This window comes from Scyliorhinus canicula, chromosome 21 (assembly GCF_902713615.1).
Source record: "Scyliorhinus canicula chromosome 21, sScyCan1.1, whole genome shotgun sequence".
NCBI lineage: Eukaryota > Metazoa > Chordata > Chondrichthyes > Carcharhiniformes > Scyliorhinidae > Scyliorhinus > Scyliorhinus canicula.
Genome location: NC_052166.1, coordinates 46,237,889 through 46,260,354, shown reverse-complemented (window position 1 = coordinate 46,260,354; position 22,466 = coordinate 46,237,889). Strand labels below are relative to the sequence as shown.

Genomic DNA, 22,466 nt, shown 5'->3' with positions numbered 1-22,466 from the left:
TCTCTAGAGTGGTAGAGAGGGCTACCCTTAACTTGCTTATTCAGCCACGAATGATGCATTCTTTTCAAAGAGTTTTTCTTTCTCACTTGGATAAATCTTTGCTGAGAACTATTAAATATCTCCTTACAAATTGGCCACTGTCACACCCTAAGCTGTTAGTGAGATCCAGTTAGGGGCCAATAACATTTTGTTTAAAGCAGACAAAGTTTGAGATCTGAGACTTAGTAAGTGAAGAAAGCCACACGATTCCACATTGTTGAGCAAACAAAAGTAAATATTACTGCAAAAGGTCAGAAAGATAAAACAATTAACAATATTTATCTTGTATTCTAACATTCTTGTTAAATATGAGGTACGTATGAATTAACAAACAAATGTGGTCGAACACCCAACTCTACACAATAAATGACAGATGCGACCAAAACTGAATCCATGGATTTATTGATCCACACAGATGTCAGTAACACCACAAGTCAACCAATCTGACTGAAACTCCATCTCTCTATCATCAGGGTGTCCAATCTTCACCTTTAAAAATCTTGCCTTGAAATTCTCTCCCAAAAGTCGCTCAATTCGAACGGCTTCAACAATAGTCCACCTTGCAGGGTTTTAATCTTGCCTTCCGAGATTCTGTTCCCCTGGATTCCCGAGTACACTCGAGCATCAACTTATAAGCACAATATCAGTTCTTTGACTGCGCCAAGCAGAACACCACAGCTCCAAAGGGGTACAATTGCCCCAATGGCCCTCTTTACTTAAAGTCTGCTCCCCATAGCCTTTTCTCTACCTTGGAGCCCATTTATCTTCTTTCTTTTTTTCTCATCGTAACTGGGATCTATTTCTGCCCCCTGTCTTTATCCCTCACTTTGGACTTCCTTATGGGACCTCTTGCTGATTCTTTGGGACACTTCTGTTTGAATTGAGACTGACTTGCTGACTGACTGATTCAAACTGACTGTTCACTGACCCTTGAATTGATCTGTTGACCTATCAAAAAAGAGGATGCCGTCTTTGTTACTGGACAGGAACAAATGTAATAAACACTGAAGCATCCTGTACTTCAAGTGTGACAATTTCCACAGACTGCAAGCTTACATAGCACATAGACACTGAAATAATGGATTTCATAACAAGTTTCCCAATTCACTTTTGCTAGATCTGCCTTCATACCCTTATAATTAGCTTTATTCAGGTTTAAAACACTTGTCTTAGACTGTCACTTCTGTTGAAAAAGAACATTAAATTTTATAACGTTATGATCGCTGCCACTTAGAGGCTCATTTACTGAGGTTATTGATTAATTATATCTCATTACTCGTATCAGGTCGAGAAGTGTCCCACAGATAGAGCGGAGCCAGGGAGAGGTCCTATAATAGCCTGCTTCCTGATTTGCTCTGGAACAAATTGCTCTAAGAAATTGTTCTGAACTGTTCCAGGCTACCTCTGCCAACCTGAACTGCCCAATCATCCTTTACATTAAAGTTACCTATGATTCTTGCCATACCTTTCACTCGGTTTATTTCTCCCTGTATTCCCTGTCCGACCGTGTAACTACTTTTAGTGGGTCTATAGACTACTCTCACAAGTGAGCTCCTACCGTTGCTGGTTCTTGGGTGGAAATTGATGGTCCCTCCCAAAGGCAGTATCTGCTAGTCCCACCATTTTGGAGTTTCGAACAGCTCACCACATTTTGTGTCCCCCAGAAAATCCCACTCCTATCCTCTACCCAAACTGATTCTGCATTTTTCTCTTTCAAGCCAAGGTAATCTCTCACTACTGTAGTAATGTCATCCTTAATTAACAGAGCTACCCCACCACCTTTACCTTGCTTCCTAGCTAGGGGCTGGTTTAGCACACGGCTAAATCGCTGGCTTCGAAAGCAGACTAGGGCAGGCCAGCAGCACGGTTCAATTCCCGTACCAGCCTCCCCGAACAGGCGCCGGAATGTGGCGACTAGGGGCTTTTCACAGAAACTTCATTGAAGCCGACTCATGACAATAAGCGATTTTCATTTCATTTCATTTCATCTTTTCGAAATGTCAAGTACCCTTCAATATTTAGGTCCCAGCATTGATCACCCAGCAACCATGTCTCTAGAAAGGCTCTCAATTTGTATATTTATTTTTATCTGTGTTTGTTACGAATGTGTACATTCAGACACAGAGACTTTAACTGCCTTCTCTGTATACTGTGGCTTTCTCTGCTGGTTCACTCTTAAATTGTGCTCTCTGTCCCTTCCTGCTCTGGATTTTGTTACCTAAATCCCTACACTGCTCAGTTACTTAATTGTTTCTCTTTAAATTGTGAGAGGTGGTGGTGTAGTGATATTGTCACTGGACTAGTAATCCAGAGACCACGGGAAATGCTGTGGGGTCTGGGGTTCGGATACTACCATGGAAAATGATCAAATGTAAATTCAATAAAAATCTGTAATTAAAAGTCTGATGATGGCCATGAAACTATTACCGATTGCCGTTAAAAACCCACCTGGTTCACTAATGTCCTCCAGTGAAGGAAATATGCCATCCTTACCCAGTCTGGCCTACACGTGACTCCAGACCCATAGCGATGTTGTTGACTTTAACTGCCCCCCCTCTGAAATGGCCTAGCAAGCCACTCAGTTCAAGGGCAATTAGGGATGGGCAACAAATGCTGACTCAGACAGTGACACCCACATCCCACAAATTTTTTTTTAAAAACCCACACCTCTCAAATGATCCCTACGCCCCATTATTTATTTTCAGGCCCTCTCTACCACTCAAGTTAATTTGATTCACCAGAACACTGGTTCTAGCATGGTTCAGATGAAGACCATTCGAACAGTACTGCTGCAGTTTCCCCAGTGCTGATGCCAGTGCCTCACAAATCGAAATCCATTTCTCCCACACCGGTCTTTGAGCTATTTTCCCGTAGCTCAGATAATAATCCATGTATCTTACCTTTGGGGTTCTGCTTTTCACGCTGGCCCCTAGCTGCTCAATCCCCAAGCAGAACAAGACCTAAATATGTTGTTGATACCAGTGTGGACCACAACAAACGGATCCTCCCACGCCCACTACAATCCTCTCCAGCTCGAAGCAGACATCCCAAACCCTTACACCGAACAGGCAAGACAGCCGTCTGGACTGGCTGTTGGCTGCAGAGAACTGTACATCCTTCTGACGATTCTTTCCCCCAGTACCATTGCATTCCTATGAACACCACTCCCTCCCCCCGAATTTTAATGGCTTCCTGTACAATGGTGATGGTCATCCACTTTGCAGTTCTCACTTTCATCTGTACAGACTCATGCACTTTGAACCTGTTGAACAATTGTAAAAGCTGAGGTTCATCCACTTTAATGGACCCCCATACCTTTCTACTCACAGTCACACCCTACTGTCTCGACCACTCACCAAATCGGAAGGCCCTATCCTGAGGGGTATGACTACCACCTGGTACAAATTGGACAAGTAGCTTTCCCCCCTGCCTGATGCGTCGCAGTGTCCGCAACTCGGCCTACAGATCACTGACTCTGATGCGTTTACCCTGAATCATATGGGTGCCATAAGTCCCTGTATTCTACAGTTACAACTCATCACCTGCCCTGTCATCTTGTGTTAATTCATTTATTATTTTTCTCAATTAATTAATCATTAATAAAGCTACTACTCCCAATACACTTAGTACCCAATTAACTTTTTCCAATTAAGGGGGAAATTTAGCGTGGCCAATCCACCTAGCCTGCACATCTTTGGGTTGTGGGGGTGGAACCCACGGAAGCACAGGGAGAACGTGCAAACTCCACACAGACAGTGACCCAGAGCCGGGATCGAACCTGGGACCTCGGCGCCGTGAGGCAGCAGTGCTACACACTGCGCTACCATGCTGCACTCTCCCAATTCACTTTTTTACTGATGGTAAAATTTACTAATACTAATAAAACCTTACAATTAATTACACAAGTTCAGGGGATAAATTAGAAAAATACTCACCAATCACTTGCCTGTTTCCATGCATCTTCATTTTGAATTTTGTTCCACAATGCATTTGGCTCTTTGACAGCTCCATCGCTCAAATGTTGTTTTATGAATTCTCGACTGCTTTTGTGCTGTTTTATGGAATAATTGAAATAAAATAATAAATTCCATGATTTAGATTATGAAATAATCATTTCATTGTTTTTGTGATATGAAATATTAAAATGTGTTATCGCACACAAATACAAAGTTTATTTTGTGTTATCGCACACAAACAAAGTTTATTTTCAAAATCTAATTAAGATCAGGTATTCATTTCAAAACATGCAAATCTACATTGAAATTGTCACTGTCGGGCAGCACGGTGGTGCAGTGGTTAGCACTGTTGCCTCACGGCGCCAAGGTCCCAGGTTTTATCCCGGCCCTGGGCCACTGTCCATGTGGAGTTTGCACATTCTCTCCGTGTTCGCGTGGGTTTCGCCCCCACAACCAAAGATGTGCAGGGTAGGTAGATTGGCCACGCTAAATTGCCCCTTAATGGAAAAAATTAATTGGGTACTCTAAGTTTAGAAAAAAAAACAAAATTGTCACTGTTGTAATTCTTGCAATTTTGCTTCTGCACAAAAATATCTAAAAAGTGAGACAATGAACATGCTTCTTTGACTGGATTTTCACTGGTTTGCACTATTGCTTCACAGTGCCAGGGATCCAGGTCCAATTCCCAGCTTGGGTCACTATCTGTGCAGAATCTCTCTGTGTCTGCGTGGGTTTCCTCCGGGTGCTCCGGTTTCCTCCCACAAGTCCCGAAAGACGTGCATGTTAGGTGACTTGGACATTCTGAATTCTCCCTCCGTGTACCCGAACAGGCGCCAGACTGCGGCGACTGCGAGATTTTCACAGTAACTTCATTGCAGTGTTAATGTAAGTCTACTTGTGACACTAATAAAGATTATTATTATAATAAAATAAAGGTTATAGGTTGCAGGTGTGGCATTCGGTTTCAGAAGTATCTTGTATCTGTAGGGGAGTGTGCCCATGCCTTCGAAGACGCTGTGGTATTGTGCTATGAGGTCATCTAATTGGGTTTTGAAGTTGGCATCTAGCGAGGCTGATGCCTCAGCGGGCGACATGGTGTGGACCCGCTACACAAGAATCAGGATTTTGCAAGAATCTCGATTGAGCACCGAGCAAGGAAACTTTGTTGGACCCTACAATTTCAAAACGCAGGGTGGCTTTTGAAAAACTATGGGATACCACAAGCTGGCATGAGTCACTGGCAGCAATGGCATTGCCATTGTAGTCGAGAAGCTGGTAGGCCGGTGGAAGAATGCTCGGCTTGACGTGGATGGTATCCAGGTCAGACTTTGAAATGAGGTTCACTGAAGCGCCGGTGTCCAGCCTGAAGCGTATGCGAGCCTTGTTGACCTAAGGGTGGCACACCACTCGTCGTCCGGATCAATGCTCATCACTGGGAGTTGTTTAACCTTTTTTGAGGAAAGCATCGTATGCTTGGTGATGATGCCCACCCGGAATGGGGATGTGAGGTCCTCGGTGTCGGGATCTGGAACCATGTCAGAGTCTGCAACGGGTTGCTGTACTGACCGGACATTCCTGCACTGCGGCTGGGATCGCTGTGTGTTAGGCAGTTGAGCAGATCTGCACAGGGCTGCGTAGTGGCCAAGCTTGCCACACTAGAGACAGCGTCGAGATTTCGTGGGACATTGCCGCTTCAAGTGGGCGGAGCCACAGTTGCACGTCATGGTGCCAACGTCCGGACGCTCCGTGCGCCACCGCGCATGCGCGGTGCGGTCGAACAATGTGCACACCTGCGCAGTTCGGTCGTTGGCCTCACCGTCCCCTCGGTCGTTGTGCGCATGCGCAGGAGCCTGGGAAAAGCGCGCAAAATGGCCACCCTCATCCAGACTCAGGCCCTGGAGCTGTTTTAAGGCCTGCACCCGCTCCGCATCGTGGGGGCCTTGCCGCGCCGTCTCTGCCGCTTTGATATGGGAGTACTGGTTATTAGCGTGCTCATGTAGGACGCAGGTCTCGATGGCGATGGCAAGGGTGAGCTGCTTAACTTTAAGGAGCTGCTGGCGAAGGGAATCGAAGTGGACCCCGAAAACGATCTGGTCGCGGATCATGGAATCGGAAGTGGAGCCATAGTTGCAGGATTGCGTGAGGATACAGAGATGGGTTAAGAAGGACTGAAAAGGTTCATCCTTACCCTGAAGCCTCTGCTGGAACACAATCTTCCTGGCATCCAATGCGGCTTCGAGGTCAGTGGCGTCAAGATACAGCTGAAACTTCTGCTTGAAAATCTTCCAGTTTGCACCGAGGTTGCCGGCGATGCGGAGCGGCGGGGGAGGGCGGACGCTGTCCTTGTTACCGGATGGCTGATCGCTGGTCAAAGGCAGACTATCTCAAGGTAGGTCCGTCAAACTCTAACATGACTCACTGGTACCATGATGTGTTGGGTAAACTGGGTCTGCGAGGCCTGCATTTACTGTAGCAGTGAGAGAGACAGGCTTCCAACACTTGAAGAAATGCAACTCTATTTTATTGAACTCTTAACTATCATACATACTTTAACTGTGGGTTGACACTATGCTGAGTTGACTGGAGACCTGAGGCTAACCTGACCAGACTATCTTACTACCACATGGTGGATGGTCTAGTTGTTGCTCATGGGATCTGACTGTCTCAGAGGCTGCATCCCAAGAGAGTGGGAAAACTAGTGCCCTCTGGCTTTATACAGTAGTGGCCGTGTCCTGTCTGGTGATTGGCTGCTGTGTTCTGTGTGTTCATTGGTCATCCTGTGTGTCAATCAATGCCTGTCTGTGCACCATCATATACTTGTGTGTATATCGTGACAATCTTCGCAACAGATTTATACATTCTGCACCATATTGTGTCTATTTTTATAAAATATCATTTCATCTGACTTATTGTGAGTAATACCATAAACATTTTGCTGAATAATAAGAATGGCACATTATGCATTCACCATCCTTCAGGAATTGTACTACTTAAGCTTAATTTAAGTAAGTTTCTTGCAGCTCATTAGCCCTTTACAAATTTTTTTCAAAGACCCTCACAATAAAGTAGGCGTGTAAAAACTGCCGTTGGAAATGTGTATTTATGAAATCCCCAACCAGTGCAAAGTGTTTAAAATTATACAAAAGCTCCTAGCTTGTAGCTTTAGAAGCAAACAATTTTAAAATATTTGATTGTTCTGAGCTCACAGAGAGACCCAAAGGATATTCAGGCCACCTCCATGCCCGGATTTACCTTGCTGTCGATCACGTGGTATTTGGTCTGTTTGTGGGCCAGTTTAGCTTACTTCACTAGACAGTTGGTTCATAATGCAGAGCAAGACCAGCAGCACGGGCACAATTCCCATGCCAGCTGAGGTTATTCATGAAGGTTCGCCTTCTCAATCTTGCTCCTGAAATGTGGTGACCCTCAAGTCAACTCACCACCAGTCAGCTCTCCCCCTCAAAGGGAAAGCTGTATTTGTTCATTTAGGACTATGATGACTTTACCTTTATTTGGTCTGTCTAATTTTGCACTGTTCTAAATCCAAAAAGCTGTATCAGGTGATTTTATTTCAATAGGAGCCGAGTTTAAAATTTCTCTGGCCTCTTTACAGCTAGAATGGGCTGGCTGCAATTGCTGTCCGCTGGCCAGTTGGTCAAAAATTCAGAATCAGCTCCACTTGGCTCACAAAATAATAATTAGACTAAGTAAGTTAACTTTCCAGCAGAATGACTTTTTATAAACTGGATAGTATCAGAGTCTTGTCATTGTAAAGTAATGTATCACCCAAGTGAGCAATGATACAAAAGGGCTATCAATAATTATACTTTTAGAGATGAATAGTTACTTATCGGTATCGCTGTATACCAGCAGATAAATATTTGTATTTTGGTGCAAATGTTTGTTATTAGGTGATTTCTTTTAATTATTTCTAGAAAGTCCAGAGCAACAGCAGTGTACCTTCAGGAAGCTACTTGTTTTGCTAGATCCTCTCTTTGCTTCAGTAGGGAAATATGGGGTTGGATGCATTTCAGATGTTTAACGGTCTTTATTCTGAGTACTCCGTCTCAAGGATGGGAACTACACATCGAGGGTTATTGAGTTTTTAGAAAGAACAGACAGAAAGTGGTAGAGTTGCATTGTTGATTAAATAAAACATTGATATAATATTGAGAAAAGATATTAGCACAGATGATGTGGAATCTGTATAGGTTTGAGTTTAAGAAATACCACAGGGCAAAAAACATTAGCCGGGGTGGTATACAGAACACAAAACTTCATTGGTAATGTTGGGAATAACATTAGACAGGGGGCGGAATTTACCGACCAACTCACTGTGTGTTCTTGGGTGGCGGAGGCAGTCCGCCAGCGGGATTTTCCGACCCCGCCGTTGTCAACGGGATTTCCCAGTGACTGGGAAATCCGTGCGCTGGTGTGGGACCAGAATATCCCACCAGCGTGAACAGCCGGTAGATCACGCCTGTGAAATCAGAGATGCATGTGATAAAGGAACATTTGTGATTATGGGTGACTTTAATCTGCATATATATTAGCAAGAAAAAGCAATAAACCTGAGGATTGGGAAGTTTAAAATTCAGCAAAGGGGGACCAAGGGATTGATAAGAAGGAGAATTACAATATGAAAGTAAGCTAGTGGGGAACATTAAAACTGACTGTAAATAGTTGTGTTAAGAGAAAAAAATTGATAAAAACAAATTAAGGCCCCTTGCATCAGAAACGGGGGAATTCATAACGGAGAACAACAAAATGGTTGAGGAACTAAATTCGTACTATGCTTCTGTCTTCACAAAGGAAGACATGAATAATGTACGGGAAGTTCTGAAAACGCAAGTTTTAGTGAGGAGCTGAAGGACATTAGTATTAAAAGAGAAATGGTTTTGGGGAAATTAATGAGATTGAAGGCAGATAAATCTCCAGGGCCTGATAATCTTTATCCCAGAGTACTTAAGGATGTAGCCCTAGAAATAGTTGATCTATTGGCAGTCATATTCCAAAATTATTTGGAATGGTTCCTACAGATTGGAGGTTAGCTAATATAACCCTGCTATTCAAAAAGGGAGGTAGAGAGAAAATAAGGAACTATAGACCAGTGAGCCTAATGTCCGTAGTAGGGAAGTTGCTAGAGTCCATTATCAAGGGTTTCATTGGAAAGCAGTGGTATAATCAGACAAAGTCAGCATGGATTTCCAAAAGGGAAATCTTGCTTGACAAATGAACTGGAATTCTTTGAAGATGCAACTAGCAGAATTGACCAGGGAGTCCCGATGGATGTGATTTATTTAGACTTTCGGCTTTCGTCAAGGTCTCACAGCAGATTACTATGTAAAGTTAAAGTGCATCTGATATCTTGAGCTGGATAGAAAGCTGGTTAGCAGACAGGAAACAAAATGTTGGAATAAATGGTTCTTTTTCCAATCGGCTGGCAGTGACTAGTGGAGTACCACAGGGATCTGGGCTCGGACCCCAAATGTTCACATTATATGTTAATGATTTGGACAAGGAAACTAAATGTTTTTTCTCCAAATTTGCAAAGTTGGGTTGGAGGGTAAACTGTGAGGATGCAGAGATGCTTCAGTGTGATTTGGACAGGCTGAGTGAGTGGGCATATGCATGGCAGATGCAGTATAATGTGGATGAAAGTAAGGTTATAGCAAAAATAGGAAGGCAGATTATTAGTTGAATGAACGTAAATTGAGAGAGGTGGATACTCAGCGAGACCTCGGTGTCGTGCATCAGTCACTGAAAGTACAGCAGGCAGTAAAGAAGGCAAATGGTACATTGGCCTTCATTTCAAAAAAATGTATTTTATTCCAAACTCAAACCAGTCATAGTTACAGATAACATGCACACATACCATTAATATACACAGTTTGTACAAATTTTCCCTCTTTTATTGTATTCATCATTCCCCCCCCCCCCCCCCCCCCCCCCCGGTGATGAACAATTCCTCAAATGGATAAGAACGGATACCATACCGCGCAGAACTCTTCGTCTGACCCTCATTTCCCCCCACCCTCCCCCAGGGAAAACCTAATCTTCTCCAGGCTCAGAAGATTTGTACGTCCCCATCCATGCTGCCATGCCTGGTTAAGGTGCTCAGCTGGTTCCAAATCTTTAGCAAAGAGACCACCACCAGGCTAATAGAATATTTCCCCGGGGCAAACGGAAGCAGGGCTTCAGACCTCACTCCTTACAGGAGTCATCTTCAACCATACCCAATCCGACCAACCTCCTCCCCACCATTGCCTCACCTTCTCCACATTGGCTGCCCAATAACTTTGCAGCAGATTCGGCATCGCTAGCCCCACTGCCTGCCTTTTCCTCTGCAGCAACGCCCTACTACCCCATGTTGTTTTACCCGCTCTCACAAACTCTGAGATTAGGGTAGCACAATAGCATTATGGATAGCACAATTTCTTCACAGCTCCAGGGTCCCAGGTTCGATTCCGGCTTGGGTCACTGTCTGTGTGGAGTCTGCACATCCTCCCCGTGTGTGCAGGGTTTCCTCCGGGTGCTCCAGTTTCCTCCCACAGTCCAAAGATGTGCAGGTTAGGTGGATTTGCCATGATAAATTGCCTATAGTGTCCAAAATTGCCCATAGTGTTGGGTGGGGTTATTGGGTTATGGAGATAGGGTGGAGGTGTTGACCTTGGGTAAGGTGCACTTTCCAAGAGCTGGCACAGACTCGATGGGCCGAGTGGCCTCCTTCTGCACTGTAAATTCTATGATAATCTATTAATCCATCAACCGTCCGAAAAAAGGCTTGGGAAGAAAAAGTGTGAGTGATTGGAAAATAGACAGGAAACTGGGCAGGATGTTTATTTACTTAAAAAATATTAGGGCAGCACGGTGGCACAGTGATTAGCATTGCTGTCTCACGACACCAAGGTCCCAGGTTCGATCCGGCTCTGGGTCACTGTCCCCGTGGAGTTTGCACATTCTCCCCGTGCTTGCGTTTGTTTCTCCACCACAATCCAAAGATGTGCAGGTTAGGTGGAGTGACCACACTAAATTGCCCCTTAATTGAAAAAAAATGAATTGGGTACTCTAAATTTAATGAAAAAAATATGAATATATTTTTATTTAACATTTTCAACAATTTAACATTTTTACACAAACAGTACCCAACAGCACCCTCCCCTTCCAAACCCCTTAGTGGCGACAAGATCTCCAAACTGCACAATGAACCACTCCCAGCTCTGGTGGAACCGCTCATCTGCCTACCCCTTCAGAGCAAACATTACCTTTCCAAGGCCAAAAACTCTCAACAGATCCCCAGCCACACCAAGGCACTAGGGGGAGAAACTGACCTCCATCCCAGCAGGACCCGCCTGTAAGCAATCAATGAGGCTAAGGCATTTTCCCCCCCGCTCCCGACTACAACTCCAGCAGGTCTGACACCCTGAATATGGCCTCTAAGGAACCCGGCTCCAATTCCATATGCAGAACCTCAGGCATGGTGCTAAAAACTACCCTCAATATCTCTCCAACTTTGGGCAGGACCAGAACATATGGACATGGTTAGCTGGCCCCGCTCACAACTATCCTCCACCCCCTCAAACAACAGGCACATCCTCGTCTTCATCAAGTGCCCTATACACCAGTTTTAGCTGAAACAACCCCAACCTCGCACATGAGGTTGAGTCATTGACCCTTTGCAGCACTTTGCACCATAATCCTTCCTCAGCCGCTTTCCCAACTCGTCCTCCCACTTAGCTTTAATAATTTCCAGAGACTTCTTATCCTCCTCCTTGATCCTACTATAAATCGTTGAGACAACCCCACTCTCCAAACCCCCCCAGCAATGAAGAGGGTGGCGCCACCGGGTAACTTGGAAAAGTCTTTCTTGTGAAATTCTGCACCTGCATATACCTAAAGTGCTCCTCATGCTGCAGCCCATACTTCACCCCTCCAGAAACAGATCCTTCATCTTTCACCTCTTTCTACTCCCATCCCCATAACCTCTCACCCATCTTACCCGGCTCAAACCCATGATTCCCTCCTGTCTGCACCACCCTCGACCCTGAAGTGCTGTCGGAATTGCCCCCAGAGCCTTAGCATGGCTACCACTACTGGATTCCCTGAGGCTAGCGGCAGCGGCACCATTGCCAGTGCCCACAACACCGACCCTTAACAGGACCCGACCTTCATAAAAACCCACAAAGATTCCGACTCCCTCCTCCAGCCCTGCACTTTCTACACATTTGCAGCCCAGGAATAGTGCAAGAGATCTGGAAGCGCCATGCCCCCGATTGCCTCACCCTTGGAGCACCGCCTTCCTTAGCCTCGCCACCTTCCCTGCCCACAGAAACAACGATTCCAGCCTACCCACTCTTCGAAAAAATGCCTTTGGCAAAAAGACCGGTAGACACTGGAACAAGAACAGAAACGGTGGAAAAATATTCATTTTGACTGCCTGCACCCAAACGGAGAATATCCTACCTCCCCAAATCCTCCTTCATCTTCGCCACCAGGCCCTATCCCCCATTAGCTGCACCCCCAAGTACCTAAAGTGAGTTATCACCACCCTAAATGGCAACCCCCCCATTCCTGCCCTTCCATCCGAAGGAGACACAACAAAACACTCGCTTAAGGCAGCATGGTGGCGCAGTGGAACTGCTGCCTCACGGCGCCGAGGTCCCAGGTTCAATCCCGGCTCTGGGTTACTGTCCTTGTGAAGTTTGCATATTCTCCCCGTGTTTGCATGGGTTTTGCCCCACAACCCATAGATGTGCAGGGTAGGTGAATTGGCCACACTAAACTGCCCCCTAATTGGAAAAATGAATTGGACACTCAATTTAAAAAAATAAATTCTCATTCTTCCCTAAATTCAATTTATATCCCGAAAACGCCCAAATTTCCCTGGCAACCCCATTATGTCCCTCACCGACGACCCCAGGTCGGTGATATACTGCAGTAAGTCATCTGCATAGGGAGGCACCCTATACTCCAACCCTCCTCCCCCTCACTATCCCCTTCCATAAGCCCAAACCCCTCGGTGCAATCGGCAAAGGCTCAATCGCCAACAGGAACAAGAGGGGGGACATGGGCGTCCTGCCTCATTCCCCGAATAGTGAAAATACTCCGACTGTGTCTCATTCGTCCGCACGCAAGCTGTCGGATCCTTGTATAGCAATTTTACCCTAATTAGGCCCAATCCCAAACTTCTTCAGTACCGTAAAGAGGTACCCCACTCCACTCTGTCAAATGCTTTCTCTGCATCCAACGGCACCACCACCTCTAACTCCCTCCCCTCTGCCGGAGAAAGCACCGCATTCGGCAAGCCCCACCGGAAGACACCCCTCCAGCCTAACCGCTAGTATCTTCTCCAATATCTTGGCATCCACATTTTTAGAGAAATGGGCCTATATGACCCACACTGCACCATGTCCTTGTCTTTTTCAGTAACAATTAAATAGATTCCTGCCTCATAGTCTCAAGTAACTCCCTCTTCGCCATCACATCCTCAAACATTTCCACCGCCAGCGACGTCAACTTGTCATTAAACTTTTTATAAAACTCTCCTGGGAACCCATTCAGCCCTGGCTCCTTAGGTGACTGCATCTTCCCTATCACTACCTTTGTTTCCTCCAACCCTAACGGCTTTGCCAACCCGGCCCTTTCCACCTCCCCAACCTCCAGCCACTCTAGTCGCTCCAAACTTCCTAATCTCCGACATCCTCCAGCAGCTCTGACTTGTGTAACTCCTATAAAAGTCCCCAAACCCCTATTCACCTGCTCCGAGCCACCACCGCTCCTCCTGTCCCGCCCCTAATCTGTACAATCTCCCTTGCAGTTGACGGAGCTGGCCCGCCAACAGTTGACTGGCCTTGTCACCATATTCATACACAGCCCCGTGTGCTCGTCTTTACTGCCAAGCTGCCCTGCCTGGAGACAGACGGACAAACTTTGCCTGCAACTCCTTCCGCCTCATCACAGCCCCGGTTCCGGATCCCCCGCGTATCTTCCATCCACCTCCAAAATCTTCTCTATTAGCTGCTGCTGCTCCCCCTGCACTTCCCTATCTACCTTCACCTTCAATGCGATGACCATCCTCCCTTACTACCTTCATTGCCTCCCAAACCACCGACGACGAGATCAATCCATTTTAATTAAACTCCACCTACTCCTCCATCACCCTCCACATCTTGATGCAAACGTTTGGGTCCGCCAACAAGCTCACATCCATCCTCCACACCGGCCTCTGGGCCGGTCCTTATTCCAAGGCCACATACAACCAGTGTAGCACATGATCTGATATCACAATCACGGAGTACTCTTCCTTCACTTTTTTTTATAAATTTAAAGTACCCAATTATTTTTTTTTCCAATTCGGGGCAATTTAGCATGGCCAATCCACCTAACCTGCACATCTTCTGCTCTCAGCAAACCAGCCAGGCACTTTTCAGCTGCTCTCTCAAACTGAAACTCAAACTCCCAAAAAGCAAAAGTGAGCTCAACTCAGCTACCCCCACCCTCTGATGTCACTTCAGTAATGTGAGCTGCTTCATTTCTTAAAGGTACATTGCTTAAACATCCATTTGTTAAAGGTACTCTCACATGACAATATGTGCAAGTAAAAATAGGAGAGGAGAAGATTGATTATATGGAGATGGCAAGATCCTGTAGGGATTTGAGGATGTGTCTGGTTAACTGCTTTTTGAAAGAATATTAGACACATATCTTAATAATAATAGTTATTATTATTATTCTGGACAAATATTAGAAATATTTCTTGTTCTGAAAATATCATTTAAGGGAAATTTGCAAGCATAACTGCTGAATTATTCCAATGAACATTATATTTTTTTTCAATAATTTGATAAATAATAGGTTTCAACAATGTCATTTCTTTTATAAAATATAAATAGAAAATGCTAAAAATACTTGGGCCTCGCAGCATTTGTGCAGAGAGAAACAGTTAACATTTCAGATTGTGACTGGGAAAAGTCAGAAATATAATATCTTTTAAGGAGATGAAATGGTGGGAGCAGAAAAAGATTGTGACTGGAAAAGTCAGAAATGTAATATCTTTTAAGGAGATGAAATGGTGGGAGCAGAAAAAAATTAAAGAAAAGGTCTGTGACAGGAAACACATTAAATGACAAAAGAATTGGTGGAAATAGCCAAAGGGAGTGGGAATGGAACAAGTGAAGAAACAAAAGATGGGCCTAGAGGAGGTGCAAATGGCAGAATAATGAATAGCTGCCATCCAAAAGCAAAAACAAGAATGACGCGGCTAATACTGAAACCTGCAAAGAAAATGGGACAATATGGGAAGAAGGGAGTGGCAACAAAGATTACAATCTGAAATTGTTAAATTGGTGTCGAGTCCAGAAGGGGTGCAAAGTGCTTTAGGATTTTTTTATGATGACCTTTTTGTGATCATTTACCTCTCTAAAATGCTTAAATAATTTATGGAGAATCCACAATGGTGCACATTGTAAATTGCCTTTGAGAAAGTGTCGGCATGATTTGCGAAATGTCCATTTCCTATTTTGTGCATGTTTTTAATCAAAACCATTTACAACCAACCTTTTAAGGATTTTTCAAGATACATTTAAATAAATTCAGTTGAAGTTGTGTGTTTTCACAAAGATTATTGTAATTTTCGATTTCAATATCTTGTTTTTAACAGATATAAGGTAACTCAGGCTGAGCTGTTTGCTTTACTTTGCCGGCTGGCAGATGAGTTACTATTCAGGCAAATTGGCTGGATCAAAAAATTGCCATTCTTCTGTGAATTATCAATCAAAGACTACACCTGCCTGCTGAGCTCCACCTGGCAAGAGCTCATCCTCCTATCTTCCCTCACTGTCTATGACCGACAGATTTTTGGAGATCTTGCTGATGTGACTTCAAAGTATGCGCCATCTGATGATGAACTTCAAAGGTGAGACAAATGGCATAGAATCCTTATTTTGCACAATTAATATTTATTTTAGACTACAGTTATGTCGCCATTTTTGTATCCATGTGAACTGATTTGGGCTTGCATCAGTGTAAAAGTGGCATTGTAATCAGAGCCTGGTTGCAATTTGTTATCCCAAGCACAATAAAGCTAAATGGCTCAACACCATCTCGACAGTCAACTCATATCACATGGGCTTCAAATTGGATGTTGTATAGTTTAGTATGGTGTGAAACCAGGTTTAAAAATTGTTGGGCAGTCCATTAGATGTGGGGGGCATGGTGGCACAGTGGTTAGCACTGTTGTCTCACAGAGCCAGGGATCCGGGTACAATTCCAACCTGTGTGGAGTTTACACTTTCTCCCTGTGTTTCTGTGGGTTTCCTCCAGGTTCTCCGGTTTCCTCCCACAGTCCAAAGATGGGTGGGTTAGGTGAGGTTATGGGGATAGGGCTTGGGAGTGAACCTAGGTAGGATGCTCTTTCAGAGGGTCAGTGCAGACTCGATGGGCCAAATGGCTTCCTTCTGCACATCAGGAATTGTATGGTTCTATGTGTTGGATTCTTGATGAATGTATAGGATTTTCAATGTTAAGGGAGAGCACACACTCCCCACATGCTCAATCCTAATATTTTTTTAAAAGCCACTGGGACCTGGACCTTTGCTCAGAATAATATAACTTAATTTTTTTTTTAGAACATATTTCATTGAGGCATTTATAATTTTAACCATTTTAAACATCAAATTTCAACAAAAACACAACAATATAACCAACAAACCCCCCCCCCGGGCAAAGACCCCAGCCAACATGGCCTGCACACACAATGGCACCTTCCCCAACCACCCCTCCGTAGGTTCTCCTATCCTTACTCATCTCTTCCATGCCTCCACTACGCCCCCCTCCCCCGCTGACAGCTTAATTTTCTCGAAGAAGCCAATGAACGGCTGCCATCTCCGAGCAAACTTATTCAAGGCAAATTTAATTTTTTGAGTCTGAGAAAACCCGCGATGTCGCTAACCCACCCACACACCCGACTTCAGGGGCTCCGAGTCCCTCCACCCTAGTAAGATCTGTCTCTTGGACACCAGGGAGGCAAAGGTCAGGACTTCGGCCTCTCTCACCCCCTGGGCTCCCGGGTCTCCCAACACACCAAAGATCACCACCTCTGGACTCGGCACCAGCCTCACTTGTAATACCTCTGTCTCTCTCTCTCTCTCCCCCCCCCCCCCCCCTCCCCCCCCCCCCCCCCCCCCCCCCGCACAGCGCCTACACCTATCCTCCACCTCCTCCAAGAACTTGCTCATCCGGGCCACAGTCATGTCTGCCTTGTGGATCACCTTAAACTGTATCAGGCTGAGCCTGGCGCATGACGAGTATGTATTAACTCTCCTCGGGGCCTCCTCCCATAACTCGGCCTCCAACTCCCCACCCAGAATTTCCTCCCACTTTCTCTTCACCTCTCCTATCGGGGCTCCATCCCACTCCATCAGCTCCTTGTAGATCTCTGAGACCTTCCCCTCTCCTACTCCTGTTCTCGACACCACCTTATCCTGTAGCCCCTGGGACAGCAGGTAAGGGAAGGTCGAAACCTGCCTCCGCACAAAATCCCTCACCTGAAGATAACGGAACCCATTCCCTCCTGGAACTCAAATGCCTCCTCCAAGCTCGGGAAACCCTCAACAATAAAGAGATCCTGAAATCTCTCAAACCCAATCCGCTGCCACCTCCAAACACCCCCAGAGCGAATCGGTGGTTATTACATATTGGTGACCACGACCACGCCCCCCCCCCGGACAACATGTGCCGCCTCCACTGTCCCCACACCCTCAGGGCTGCCACTACTACCGGGCTTGTGGAGTACCGAGGTGGCGAGAAAGGCAGAGGTGACGTTAACAGTGCCCCCAAACACTTCAATACGGTGTTGTATCCTTCACTGGATCGGTCCAGCTCTAGGACGGGTAGGAGGCCGGCGGCGGTCAAGGTACTGAGAGGGTTTATGGACCAGATGGGTGGGGTGGATCCATGAAGGTTTGTGAGGCCAAGGGCACGCGAGTACTCTTTCTTCTCCCACGTACATAGGGTCTACTCTCGGATAGATTTCTTCGTGGTGAGTAGGGGACTGATTCCGAGAGTGGAGGAGGCCGAGCATTCGGCCATTGCAATCTCCGACCACGCTCTGCATTGGATAGAGTTGGAGATGGGGGAGGTGCGGGACCAGCGCCCGTTGTGGCGGTTGGATGTGGGGTTGTTGGCGGAGGAGGAGGTGTGGAGGAGGGTCTGGGCAAGTATTGAGGGGTACGTCGAGGTGAATGATACGGGGGAAGTTCAGGTGGAGATGGTCTGGGAAGCCCTGAAGGCAGTGATTCATGGGGCGCTGATATCCATCCGGGCACACAGGGAGAGGAGTGCGAGGGATAGACTGGTGCGAAAGATGCTGGAGGTAGACAGGCGGTATGCAGAGGCACCAGAGGAGGGACTGTTGGGGGAGAGGCGCAGCCTGCAGGCTAAATTTGATCTGCTGACCACTAGAAAGGCGGAGGCATAGTGGAGGATGGCACAAGGGGCAGTGTACGAACATGGTGAAAAGGCGAGTAGGATGCTGGCTCATCAGCTCCGCAAGCGGGATGCGGCTAAGGAAATTGCTGGAGTGAGAGACAAGAGTGGGAATGTGGTGCGGAAGGGGGCAGAGGTGAATGAGGTCTTGAAGGACTTTTACGGGGAACTGTACTGGTCGGAGCCAACAGGGGAGAGGAGGGGAATGGAGAGGTTCCTCGACGGACTTACTTCTCCGAAGGTGGAGGGGTTGGGTGCGCCGAATGAGCTGGAGGAGTTAGTTAAGGGGATCGGGCAGATGCAGTCAGGGAAGGCACCGGGGCCGGATGGGTTCCCGGTGGAATTTTATAAAAAGTTTGTGGACCTAGTGGGCCCCTTGCTGGTGCGGACACTCAATGAAGCGTGGGAAGGGAGGACTTTGCCCCCGACGATGTCGCGGGCGCTGATCTTGTTCATTTTAAAGAGGGACAAGGACCCCCAGCAGTGTGGTTCATACAGGCCCATATCTCTCCTCAACGTGGATGCTAAGGTGCTGGCAAAAATCCTGGCCACCAGGATAGAGGACTGTGTGCCAGGGGTTGTGCACGAGGACCAGACAGGTTTTGTGAAGGGAAGGCAGCTGAACACGAATGTGCGGAGATTGTTGAATGTCAATTCAAGATTGAGATTGGCGATTGAGGGGGAGGCAGAGATAGTGGTGGCGCTGGATGCGGAGAAGGCCTTCGATAGAGTGGAGTGGGGGTACCTATGGGAGGTGTTGGGGAGGTTTGGATTTGGTGAAGGGTTCATTAGATGGGTAAGGCCCCGATGGCGTGCGTGGCCACGAATGGGAGGAGGTCGGAGTACTTCCAGCTTTACCGAGGGACCAGGCAGGGTTGCCCCCTGTCCCTCTTGTTGTTTGCACTGGCAATCGAGCCGCTGGCGATGGCGTTGAGGGATTCAGAGAGGTGGAGAGGCTTGGTGCGAGGTGGGGAGGAACATAGGGTGTCGTTGTATGCCGATGACCTGTTACTGTATGTGGCGGACCCGGTGGGAGGGATGCCGGGGGGTGATGGAGCTGCTAGCTGAGTTTGGGACCTTTTCAGGTTATAAATTAAATTTAGGCAAGAGTGAGGTGTTTGTGGTGCACCCTGGAGACCAGGAGGAAGGAATTGGTAGGCTCCCGCTTAGGCGGGCAGGGGAGAGCTTTAGGTACCTGGGTGTGCAGGTGGCCAGGGACTGGGGGACTCTTCACAAACTTAATTTCACCAGACTTGTAGATCAGATGGAGGAGGAGTTTAAGAGGTGGGACATGCTGCCATTGTCGTTGGTGGGGAGGGTACAGTCCGTCAAAATGACGGTGCTTCCGAGGTTCTTGTTCCTCTTTCAGTGCCTGCCCATCTTTATCCCCAGGGCCTTCTTTAGGAGAGTGACTAGCAGTATTTTGAGCTTTGTGTGGGCACATGGGACTCCGAGAGTGAAGAGGGTGTTCCTGGAGCGAGGGAGGGGATAGAGGTGGGCTGGCGCTGCCCAACCTTCTGGGATATTATTGGGCGGCCAATGTGTCAATGGTGCGTAAATGGGTGATGGAGGGGGAGGGGCGGCGTGGAAAAGAATGGAGATGGCGTCATGTAGAGGTAAGAGCCTGGGTGCCATGGTAACGGCGCCGTTGCCGCTCTCCCCCAAGAGGTTTACCACGAGCCCGGTGGTGGCGGCGACCCTAAGAATCTGGGGACAGTGGAGACGGCATCGGGGGAAACAGGGGGCTCGATGGAGGCTCCACTGGGTGGCAATCATCGGTTCATCCCGGGGAACAAGGATGGGGGATTTAGGGGGTGGCAAAGGGCGGGCATCAGTAAATTGAGGGACCTGTTTATTGGCGGGAGGTTTGCGGGCCTGGGGGAACTGGAAGATAAGTTTGGGCTTCCCCAAGGGAACATGTTCAGATACTTGCAGGTAAAGGCGTTTGCTAGGCGACAGGTAGAGGGATTCTCTCTGCTGCCCTCGCGGGGGACGATGGACAGAGTGCTTTTGGGGGTGTGGGTTGGAGAGGGGAAGGTGTCTGACATCTATTTTTTTTAAATAATTTTTATTGAGAAATTTTGATTTTATACAACATTGACGCACCTTAGTAAAATACAGAAAATAACAATAATATTAACAATCATATACATTCGCCCCAGCCCCATGAACAACCCAGCATTTTAACAACAATTCGCAAATTAACACACTATAAAGTTACAGAATAAACACTACAATAATGCGCCCCCCCCCCCCCCCCCGGGTTGCTGCTGCTATTGACCCAGTCACCTATCTCTGAGCCAGGAAGTCCAGAAAAGGCTGCCATCGTTTATAGAACCCTTGTATTGATCCTCTCAGGGCAAATTTGACCTTTTCCAATTTTATAAATCCCGCCATGTCACTGATCCAGGTCTCCACGCTTGGGGGCCTTGCATCCTTCCATTGTAACAGAATCCTTCGACGGGCTACTAGGGACGCAAAGGCCAGGACACCGGCCTCTTTCGCCTCCTGCACTCCCGGCTCTACCGCAACTCCAAAAATCGCGAGTCCCCACCCTGGTTTGACCCTGGATCCAACCACCCTCGACACCGTCCCCGCCACCCCCTTCCAGAATTCTTCCAGTGCTGGGCATGCCCAGAACATATGGGCGTGGTTCGCAGGACTCCCCTAACATCTGGTGCACCTGTCCTCACCCCCAAAGAACCTACTCATCCTAGTCCCGGACATGTGGGCCCGGTGCAGCACCTTAAATTGGATGAGACTAAGCCTCGCACATGAGGAGGAAGATTTGACTCTCTCCAAGGCCTCCGCCCAAGTCCCGTCCTCTATCTGCTCCCCGAGTTCCTCCTCCAATTTAGCCTTGAGCTCCTCCACTGCCGACTCCTCCACCTCCTGCATTACCTTATAGATGTCAGACACCTTCCCCTCTCCTACCTACACCCCCGAAAGCACTCTGTCCGTCGTCCCCTGTGAGGGCAGCAAAGGGAATCCCTCTACCTGTCGCCGAGCAAACGCCTTTACCTGCAGGTATCTGAACATGTTCCCCTGGGGAAGGCCAAATTTATCTTCCAGTTCCCCCAGGCCCGCAAACCTCCCGCCAATAAACAGGTCCCTCAATTTGCTGATGCCCGCCCTTTGCCACCCCCTGAATCCCCCATCCGTGTTCCCCGGGATGAACCGATGGTTGCCACCCAGTGGAGCCTCCATCAAGCCCCTTGTTTCCCCCGATGCCGTCTCCACTGTCCCCAGATTCTTAGGGTCACCGCCACCACCGGGCTCATGGTAAACCTCTTAGGGGAGAGCGGCAATGGTGCCGTTACCATGGCACCCAGGCTCGTACCTCTACATGACGCCATCTCCATTCTTTTCCACGCCACCCCTCCCCCCTCCATCACCCATTTACGCACCATTGACACATTGGCTGCCCAATAGTACCCCAGAAGGTTGGGCAGCGCCAGCCCGCCTCTATCCCTTCCTCGCTCCAGGAACACCCTCCTCACTCTCGGAGTCCCATGTGCCCACACACAGCTCAGAATACTGCCGGTCACTCTCCTAAAGAAGGCCCTGGGGATAAATATGGGCAAGCACTGAAAAAGGAACAAGAACCTCGGAAGCACTGTCATTTTGACGGACTGCACCCCCCCCCCCCCCCCCCCCCCCCCCGCCAACGACAATGGCAGCATGTCCCACCTCCTGAACTCCTCCTCCATCTGATCTACCAGTCTGGTAAAGTTATGCTTGTGGAGAGTCCCCCAGTCCCTGACCACTTGCACCCCCAGGTACCTAAAGCTCTCCCCTGCCCGCCTAAGCGGGAGCCTACCAATTCCTTCCTCCTGGTCTCCAGGGTGCACCACAAACACCTCGCTCTTGCCTAAGTTTAATTTATAACCTGAGAAGGTCCCAAACTCGGCTAGTAACTCCATCACTCCCGGCATCCCTCCCACCGGGTCCGCCACATACAGTAACAGGTCGTCGGCATACAACGAC

The 22,466-nt window shown here is 47.5% G+C and overlaps 1 protein-coding gene across 2 annotated transcripts in view; it reads left to right on the top strand.

Moving 5' to 3' along the window:
- The window catches only part of LOC119955516 (nuclear receptor subfamily 6 group A member 1-like), a 592,263-nt gene that overhangs the window by 507,270 nt on the left and 62,527 nt on the right, over positions 1-22,466 (top strand). For both annotated transcript variants that reach the window (XM_038781784.1, XM_038781786.1), the window contains one exon: positions 15,655-15,909. In XM_038781784.1, the coding sequence (XP_038637712.1) occupies positions 15,655-15,909 (255 nt within the window). The remainder of the gene's footprint in view (positions 1-15,654; positions 15,910-22,466) is intronic.